This window comes from Mytilus edulis, chromosome 3 (genome assembly GCF_963676685.1).
Source record: "Mytilus edulis chromosome 3, xbMytEdul2.2, whole genome shotgun sequence".
NCBI lineage: Eukaryota > Metazoa > Mollusca > Bivalvia > Mytilida > Mytilidae > Mytilus > Mytilus edulis.
The window spans coordinates 28879386-28889751 of NC_092346.1; the positions used below are offsets into that span (position 1 = coordinate 28879386).

Genomic DNA, 10366 nt, shown 5'->3' on the forward strand with positions numbered 1-10366 from the left:
TATATTTTTATCACATTTACGCATGTCGGTTATTACATAAGTGTGGGTTTATGATTCCTCAAAATAAATTACGGAATGTGTACATTATTAACTCTCAACATAGCTGTCACAGTATAAATCTATAGGGAGCTTATTTTAATAATAGATAATTGTTTTCCTTTGTGTAAATTTTACATGAAAATACGACCTAACACGTAACCCATAACCTTAGACAATGGTATCTATTGCGTGTATTCATGTGTTTAGTGTCTTTTTGGAAATTTACTTCTTTTCAACAAGATAACCTCAAGTAAATTCAATTTTAGATTGATTTGGTATTTCTTTTTATGTCCAATATGGTCATACAGCACTAAACATTTCCATGTGTTTATACATCCTTGGTTTTTACATGTTTGAATTTTAGTGTTTTTGTGAAAGTAAACCCAGGAAATCGCTTTAAATGTACCATATTTATATTCATTATATATTCATCAATATCCTAATACCACAAGTATTTACCGATTTTATGTAGAGAAATAAACAACACTAAAAATACATTATTTGGTTGCATTTATTGATGGTAAGACATATTATTGCACTTTTCGAATCTTCATAGTAGATTTTTTCTGAGTATGTTGTCCAAGCGAGCGATATCTAATACCCTGGTAAAGACTATTTTTACCGGTGTAATGTCCATTTAGCATGGCGTCAGTACTTCTCCAGCAGTTATTGTACCACCATCCACCTTTTAAGCTGGAATCATCAGCACAGTTCAATCTACTAACTCTGTCGTTATCTTGATCATACGTTGAGAACTTCATCCCATTAAAATAGCTCATACCGTCCCCTAATAAAAGACAAGGAAAGCATGAATCTTCTCGGGTGTTTAAAGTATCACCAATTGAAGAGACGAGATAAAGCTTCTTCTAGAATATATGCACTATTAACCACGCAATGTTACTTTCCTGTTTGATTTGATCGATGTATATACTTGATTGTGTGGCTCAGTCTTTTGTTTTCTATGTACCGTTTTGGTTACTGTTGTATGAATTTTGGTCGTTTTTTTTTTGCATGGAATAGTCAGTATGTTTTCGACTTTGCCTCTTGTATATTTCGCCTCTCAGTTTTGTTTCATAGAACACGGCCTTAAATTGCTTATTCATAATCTATTCAATTATTATTCGTAGTAACTTCAGATTGAGGTAGTCGTTCGAATTTGGTCAGGCATAATAAGCGTTAAAAGATCGTATTCAGCTTTTGACTTGTATAAAGGAGAATACAAGTAGACGATAAATGAGTCTTGATGATGTACTAATGTAAAATTAAATTTATATTGAACTCAGACTTGATACTTCATGACTGTAGAGCCTTAGAATAAAGCTTAACATACTGGTTACTGAACTCTTTTAAAGAAAGTTGTTTCATAGGTCAAGCATTTATTTATTTTGGAATCGATTTTGAAAAAAAACAAAAGAAAACAAAAACCAAAAGAGCCCTGGTATAAATTTGATTGTTAGATTAGATAATATTATGCAAAATGCCAAAGACTTTAAAGTGTATTTAATTCCACATTTTCTGTTGGCTGATTTAAAAAAAAAAGATTTTTCGGCATAAAAAACAACCCAAATTGGAATTAAATTATATCTAAGAACAATATAATCAAGTCTCCTTTTAATTCTTTTTGAGTTTTTCTCTAGTTATCATAATAAATGCTCTAAATTTATTTCTCAATAGATTAAATTAAGTAAGGACACTTTTTGTATTTCCAAACTAGAAATCGCATTACTTTTATAAATATCTAAACCATTTTAGATGTTTAATAAACAGAGTCAGAATATACACATTTTTCATTTAGTTTTCATTAAACGGTAATGTTAAAGATCTGTCAAATTAGTACACCAGATTCATTAAGTATCTATGATGAGTTTATTGTCATGTCATATCCAAATATGCTGATGGCATGATTAACCAGAATTGGTTGTCATTTTCATTTATTAATAATGTTAACATTATTTTAATTGGACATGTTTTGTTTTGAAAATTACACGGAAACATAGTTATTCTAAAAAAGTAGACCACTATTTACCACTCTTACTCAGAGCTATCAAAATTAATTTTCTGAGTCATCTTGACCATTTATTACTTGAAGCAATAATCAAGACCAAAAACACACATTTAAATAGTGAAATATTTAGGCTCCTTAATCAAACAGTCTATGGAACTGACGACAGGGACACTTGAGGTCATTTGATTGTAATGTGTAATGTTTAATGTTTTTAATGTTTTGTTTTATTTTGATGTAAATATAAATATGATCATTATATTGTTGATATCACATTTAATTGACATGCCTTTGATCCTCTTATGAATTTGCTTTATACAGTATTTATACTTTATATTCACATAGTGTTTGAACATGACTATCTCTATGACAAAATCTTTAAAACTGTAAAAATGTGTTGGTAGGGCGTGTTCATTAAGTACGCATCACACGAAAAAGGATTGCATATACATCTAAACGTAAAAATTTGAAATGACGACATGTGCAATATTTCCTGGATAAACAGAGCACTTCTTTTGTAAGCACCACGCAATATTTTATTATATTTACCTGCATTTCCTGAGTAAATACTGATACTTAATCTGTATTTTGTAGATGCGTCGCCTATTGAGAATTTTTTATAAACTGCATAATGCTTTTTTCCATTCCAGTCTTCTACATCGATCCGCAGTTCATGATTTCCCTCCGATGTTAGTTGGGCAATATTCTTGTTGCCTACATTTATACGTGTATAATAATGAAGACAACCAAAGAAAACATGATATTTTATATAATGGTCTGTATTATCATTCACAAATCAATGTGTAATGAAAGAAAAATGTGTGAAATTTTTAAAAGCCTGCATTAAAATGTTTTGATTATACTCATATGCGGTAAAGCTTAGCGAAAGGTATTGCGACGTAATCAGTCAAAGAAACTTTATTATATTAACTCTTTAAGGCACGATCGTTTTCATTGGTCAATTTAAACCTTCGACCTCACACCTGCGAAAATAGAACACACGTACTATAACGTTGAATGAACTGATCAATATTCACGTAGCTGGTCAAGGTCGTTTAAAGCGTCCATCGTCGTATTTGCGTAAATGATTGTGTTCTTGATTAAGCAATCACAATTCTAGCTTTTATAAATGTGCATGTGAAATTCATTGGTTTTATAATTTTCTGCAATTGATAGTAAAATTTTAAACTTTAAAATCTTAACAGTTTTCACATCGAAATATTTAATTCACAGTTGTCCTCTGGATCAAGGGACGACATCGAAAGTTCAATGAAAAACTAAAAAAAACTCAATCCACATATTTTTTTCATTGACTCCCCCCCCCCCCAAGTTGCTCATCCTGTCTTTTCTTTCACTCAATGGACACGATGAATTAGCGTTGTACTTGAAAAATGAAACCGTACTTTTCTACAAACACTTTTCATATTCTTTGACAAGTTTTAGGTATTCGACACAGGATAGTGATTTTTTTTCTGATTCCGTTTACTTGAGAAAAAAATTCCGAAATTGTAAGTAAATTATTAATATGTAACAAACCATGCTTTGTTAAAAAAAAACCCGCAGATGGCAAACCATGGCACAGGGGAATTAAATGTAGTTTATAAACTCCAACGATATACGTCATGAAGTTTTGCTATTCTCGGTTGAAAAACGAACGTAAATTGTATATAATAATTGTAAATATGTACATGTAAATAGAAACAATCAGTTTAAAAAAAAAAGTGTTTATTCATAAAATGTTTTGATAAAAAGGTGAGTTTCTTCTTGTACATGCGTTTAGTCATCCTTATTTCATTTTAAATACGAATACATTATACATGTACTTTAGCGAATAGTTCAACAATGTTATGTAGCTCTATTCTTACAGTATAAAATTAAAAAATAAATGTTAATCCATTTAAAATCGAAAACAGTACATTTATATTTAAAAAAGAAGATGTGGTATGATTGCCCTTTTGACCCCTTCTGTCCGGTGGGCGTCCGTTTTTTACGGATGTGTTCTTAAAAAGTGGACAAATCTTAACTGCGGGATAATACCTTGTATACTATAAATACATATATAAAAGAAGATGTGGTATGATTGCCAATGAGACAACTCTCCACAAGAGAACAAAATAACACAGAAATTAACAACTATAATAGATCACCGTACGGCTTTCAATAATGAGCAAAGCCCATACCGCAAAGTCAGTCATAAAAGGCCCCGAAATGACAATATAAAATAATTCAAACGATTAGTTCCTTTTAACAAAGACATGTCTCTTAAGTATTAATTTATTATTTTGTTCAACACATGCAAAAGAACTGAATAATATTCGCCGATGTAACTTTTCAATTTATTACAACAACACTCCTTCACTGAATTCATTCAGGTGCACAAATGATACGATTAAAGTTATTTTGTTTCTATTTTGAGGGACAATTTCCTCCGTTTATGGTGCGCTTAGCTACTGTGTGTATGTTTTATAGCATGAAAATAATAAAAGAGGAATGTCAGTGCAACCCATCATTAATTATTGTAATGGATCAGTATTATGAGATACTTATTATAAGTGACTACGACATTGTTAGGATTATAACCTATCGTTAGTATGAAAGAAATTAAAAGTGGTTCATATATTCATTTGTATAAAAGCGGCACATGCATTTGATTTTATCCTCATATTTCTCATTATGCGGTACACGATAATTGAGTTGCTGCATGCATAAAGAATCTTTTGACCAAAGGTTTGTAAATTAAACAAATCCTTGTTTTTACGTTCGTAGTAACATAGTACATTCCATTATCGGTCACCTGTGTCAATTCACGTGCACACTGACTACATTGTTTTTGTATTTGAATCTTTCGGCAAATGAAATGAGACGTTACAAGTTGTTTGTTTTTGATACGCCAGAATGTTATCAATGAACTATCAAATGCTACACTTCACTGCATTTAACTGTAATTACAAACTCTAAATAAGGATGTACATTCACTGGTAAAACGTTATATTACGAACAATTAGTTTTAAAAGAAGATGTGGTATGATTACCAATGAGACAAATCTCCACAAGACACCAAAATGATAAAGAAATTAACAGCTACCGTTACAGGTCACCGTACGGCTTTTTACAAAATGCAAAGTCCATACCGCATAGTCAGTTATAGAAGGCCTCGAAATGACAATGTTAAACAATTCAAAGCAGAACACTAACGGCTTTATCGGTTTGAAAAAAATGAACGAAAATAAAATATGTAACACATAATCAAACGACAACGACTGAACTACAGGCTCCTGACTTGGGACAGACAAATACATACATAATATGGCGGGGTTAAATATGTTAGCGGGATCACAACCCTCCCCGAACCTGGGACAGGGGTATAACAGTACAACATAAGAACGAACTATAAAGATCAGTTGAAAAGGAGGTCTATCATACAGACTTTGAAGTTTATATCATACAGACTTTGAAGTTTATATCATACAGACTTTGAAGTTTATATCATACAAATATAAACCTTTGTATGAGGTCGATACAAGGACATATTAACCAGAAAGAAGTATATTGACTAATTATAAGGATGAAGTCCTAGATCGATATACTTCTTTGGGTCGATATATTCTGTATTGACTACATACCAGGACTATAACTGTTATATTATTAATTTCCGATCATACTTATATTTAAATCGTCAATTTGATATACTAGAATTTGACCATTTGATTTTGTTAAATTTCTATAGTTACTATAATATCTAAGTATATAATAAGTAGTTATTTTTTTGGACATCTCATTTATTTGGAGATTTTTTTTCTTCAAATAATCGATCATAAATATAATATTTTTTCGAAAAAGTTAAACTATACGGATTGATAATATAAGATCATATCTGTCTTACCTAACCAGAACTCCCCATGTTTGTTTCCAAATCCATTTTCATAATCTTTCCAATTTCTGTGGAATTCCACGCTACCATCATATCGTTTTTGAATGACCTAACATATACAACAATTGAAAAACAGTAATAATTGTTCATATGATAATTTTTTTCTGTTCTACATATGTCTGAAATTGTAGCTAATGAACCTGAAAGTGTATCTAATGAATCTGAAATGTAACTTATAAATATGAAGATATTTTCAAAATTGAAGTTACAGCATTTTATACACATATACTTAATTCAACACATACAAAACTTTTCCTTTCCAGTATAGTAAAACAACAATAAAACAAACCAAGTGATTGTAAAATAGTAAAAGATATAATAGGGCTCAGGAAACAACTCTAAAAATAAATAAGAAGCTTTGATACCAAACAGACAAACATTTATTAATGGATCAAACCACTTTCTACTATGTGGGTATAAAACATTAGTGGCATCTTTTTGTCAGCATAGAACAGATAAAACCTGATAATTTCCGTCATTTTCCTTAAGTCCTAGTTAGTCTGAATTTGGTAGTCAAAGCATGCATTATACATGATAATAGTTTGTTAAGATTCTTCCCATGATTAGTTTGTATGTAAGCACATCTTTTTGTTTTTTTTTGTTTGTCATAATCAGAACAATAATGCTCACAAATGTGAATAGAACTCAGATAAATGTTTCACCAGTAATATAATTAACTTAACGTTTTTTTTAAAAATATTTATGGTCTACACAGTCACACTAAATTGGTTAGTACAAAATGATAATTCCGTACCCACAAAGCAATTATAATGATGATAAAACAAATTAATAATATATTGAATCTTTTTTTCAACTCTATATATATTGTTCCAGCATCACAGCAATAACAGCACATATCCGAACTTCCCACTCCACTGCTGTAATAAGCCAATTCCACAGGCATGCTGCAGGTCAAATTTGATCTACTTCGACACACACACACCTACACACATTTTTTAAGTATATACTTACCGTCCATCCTCCTACCTCACATTGTACAGACAGTTTTGTTTTACCGTCAGGATAAATTGTTTGTAATCCAACTGCTTTGTTTGAGATATCGTAACATTCTTTCGGCTGAGGCTGAATGCCTATATAAAACATATATAGAAACTTTCTATAAGGCTCCTCTTTTTAAAAGTTTAAGTTAGACAATAAACTGATTTTCTACAATTTGTTTGGCTCCATTTTGACAAAATAAAATTGGTTATGGAAATGCGGAATAGGTCAAAGAGACAACAACCCGACCAAAGTGCATATAGCAACTGAAGGCCACCAATGGGTCTTCAACACTGCTAGAAAATCCCTCACGCCTAAGCTGTGCCCTATAGTAAAATGTGTAGTAGTTCAATGAATCTAAACGGCATACTAAACTCCAAAAACATATAAATGAATTAAATTAAAAAAAATAAAATTACAAGACTAACAAAGGCCAGGGACGTGGGAAAGGCACAAGTTCTGCTGATTTTTACAGAGTTATTTTTTAACCTGTCATGTTATGTACAACCTTAAAAACATCAAAAATGTCATAAAATAGGTTGTTATTTCAATACTAACTTTTGGTGTCTATTTATTTTTGTGAACAGTGAATAAATTTTAGTAACACAACATATTCTTTTTTGTCAAAAAAAAAAGAGACTAAAGATGCCAAAAGGATATTCTATTTACAAAAAGTGTGAATGCTTTACTCACATTTTATATTACTGACAATGTTCTGTATACCGTCTAGTTTTTCTTTGATCACCTCCATGTCTATAAATTGAATTAAGAATTAAGTCATCATAAGGTACCAGGAATGACATTTTGTATATGCGCGTTTCGTCTACAAAAGTCTCATCAGTGAAGTGCGAGTCATAAAAAGTTTAAAAGGGCAAATAAAGTTCGACGTTGGGGAGCTTTGAGGACTCCAAAAAAAAAAATCATAAAGGTTTTGTCAAATTCAGGAAAACCTTAGTGTTAAAAAAAATAAAGTTTTGTAAACAATTGAATGAATACTCCCGGGGTAAAATAAAACAATATACATCCCCATAAAATGTTGGATATGCATAAAGAACATAAACACTTTTAATTAATATAGTTAAATGTTGTTTTTTGTTTTGTTTATTTCCTTCCAATGTTTATGTTATTTCTTTTCCATTTAGCCAAGTTAACCTTCGAAACCCAATGAAAACAATATGAAATTATTATCCACAATAAGAACAAAACGCCTAGAACAGCAAAAATTAAAAAGAAATACCTAACAAAAAAGAGAAGAAATCAAAACCACAAGCAACCAAAACGTTTAGTACTTCTGATTTAACACAATATGTAGATATAAAGAAAAAGTATAAAAAGATGAAAATTTTGTTTGAAAGTCATGAATGCCACTTCTACAACTTTTAAGAAAAGTATTGTTCTAGGTAAATTGAGGTTTGCATTTAGTGGAACAACAAAAGATATTTTTCCTTTTTTTGAAGGAGCTTAATTCTGATAATAAATTATCCACATTGTAAACACAAATTGTACATCTATTTGTGTATAAGAATTATGACATTTCATTGCATTTTTTAAGATTGAATGCGAATACAAGTTTCTTCTACATTATTATTAACTAGGCACATGAATATCAAAATAGTTACGATGAATTAATGTATGTTGCACTTGTGTTTACCCTATTATCATTATAGTAAGTGATGTATTTTTGCTGTGGTTCAGGTGTTAACATTATTCCTAATTAACATGTGAAATGAAGATAAACGTTGGATGCTGCAAAACTCTGCAATATTCACTTTCATGTTAAGTCACAAGGTTATATAGTATTCGGGAAACAAACTTTAGCACAAAACTACATCAGGTTATAAAAAACATAAAAGGAAAGACAAAACAATCTATTCATAGGGTTGACGGTTGTCTGACTACTCAAAATCTCAAACTTACACTAAGTATCATACGATTTCATCCTTCACAATACATATTAATATATATATTACATCAACTGTTGATATAATTATTCAGTACCTATAGAGATATTCTGCACCTTTTCACCAATCTTCTTATAGCTGTTCTGATCTTTGCTATTTACACACATACCTATAGAATAAAACAATGATTTTAGATGGAAACATTCTATTGGTTTTTTTCTGTTTATACATTTCAAGGCCTTTTGTTATTTGCTTATTTAAAATATAGTACATATACATATAAAACTTGAAAAGGGGGGGTGAACAAAATAAATATTTATTGATTAACCATACTTAGTAATAATACAATATACAAACCGTTCAACATATTCTTTATTTCGGTTGCAAGCTTGACTGTTTTGATGGTGTCCTTCGCAAAGTTTTTCATAGTACCTGTTTAAAAAAAATATGATATTAAAATATGCATTGTATTATTAATGTCACTAATTACTTTTGATTAGTTAGTTGGACTGGAAAACGTTACTTTTAAAATCAACAAGTTAACAAATTTAATATCCAATCTGTGGTCTAGTAGAATGTAATGTTTCGCTTTCGCAGGTTTGTTTAATCTAAAACCTTTTAAAATACCAGACCCAACAAAACATTATAAACAAAGAATATGTAGGGTACGTTCTTAATTTAACAAGTTACTGCGAAAAACTGAGATACTGCATAAACTACTGAACTAATTACTTGATACATACCAGTGGCAGTTAGACTGCCCAAGATTTTCATCTTTGCTTCAGTGTCACACCAAATGACATTGGTTGCAAACGAACTAGTACACAATAAAAAAACATAAATTTTCATTGTTGATGCTTTGCAGAAAATGCACGAAAGGTCAATTGTAACATACGGTGTATAGAATATATAGAAAAAGCTAAGCGTGATGAATTTGATTTTGATATCATTTTCATTTTAATGTGTTTTAATTTTAACTGAGACGTATATAAATTTGGAAGTAAATAAACTCATCATTGATACCAGGATTGCAATTTTGTATTTACGCCAGACACTCATTTTAGACGTCTACAAAAGATTAATTTGTGACGCTCGAATAAAAAAAAGTTAAAAATGCCAAATATAGTTCGAAGCTAAAGAGTAAGTAAACTGACCATTTTTTCAATTTCAACAAAACCTTAAAGAATTGTTAAAAGTAGTCAAAAAATATTTAAGTGTACCCAGCGGTAGACTATATAAAAGATGACTCTGGGCCTGATCTTCGTATGGAAACAAGTAACGATCCTATCATTTAACAAATATTGATAATCCCAAAGCTGCATTTATACTCGTTCATAAACTAAGTTGTGCAAAACTTTTAATATAGATTAGATAATGTTTTAAATAAACAAACTTGCATGTAAAATGTCATAAGGAGTCACGAATGCATACAAGAGATGTCCGAAACATATGAAAAAAGAACTAAAAAGTAAATAACAAAAATACCGAAATTCA

The 10366-nt window shown here is 30.3% G+C and overlaps 1 protein-coding gene across 1 annotated transcript; it reads right to left on the reverse strand.

Moving 5' to 3' along the window:
* Nucleotides 1-569: 569 nt before the first annotated feature.
* Nucleotides 570-9738, reverse strand: LOC139515147 (fibrinogen-like protein A). Its single transcript, XM_071304710.1, has 8 exons — nucleotides 9616-9738; nucleotides 9230-9304; nucleotides 8970-9041; nucleotides 7665-7724; nucleotides 6945-7063; nucleotides 5925-6021; nucleotides 2591-2755; nucleotides 570-826 (listed from the first exon to the last, which is right to left on the reverse strand). Exons 1-8 carry the CDS (start codon nucleotides 9719-9721, stop codon nucleotides 570-572), a joined length of 951 nt encoding a protein of 316 aa, XP_071160811.1. The 5' UTR covers nucleotides 9722-9738.
* Nucleotides 9739-10366: the final 628 nt, after the last annotated feature.

Coding starts and splice junctions, on each gene's coding strand:
- LOC139515147 (XM_071304710.1), bottom strand. CDS start 9,721: ATGAAAATTTATGTTTTTTTATTGTGTACTAGTTCGTTTGCAACCAAT. Junction 6,022..6,944: donor GTGAGGTAGGAGGATGGACG/GTAAGTATATAC, acceptor TGTATATGTTAG/GTCATTCAAAAACGATATGA. Junction 827..2,590: donor TATTTACTCAGGAAATGCAG/GTAAATATAATA, acceptor GTCTTTTATTAG/GGGACGGTATGAGCTATTTT.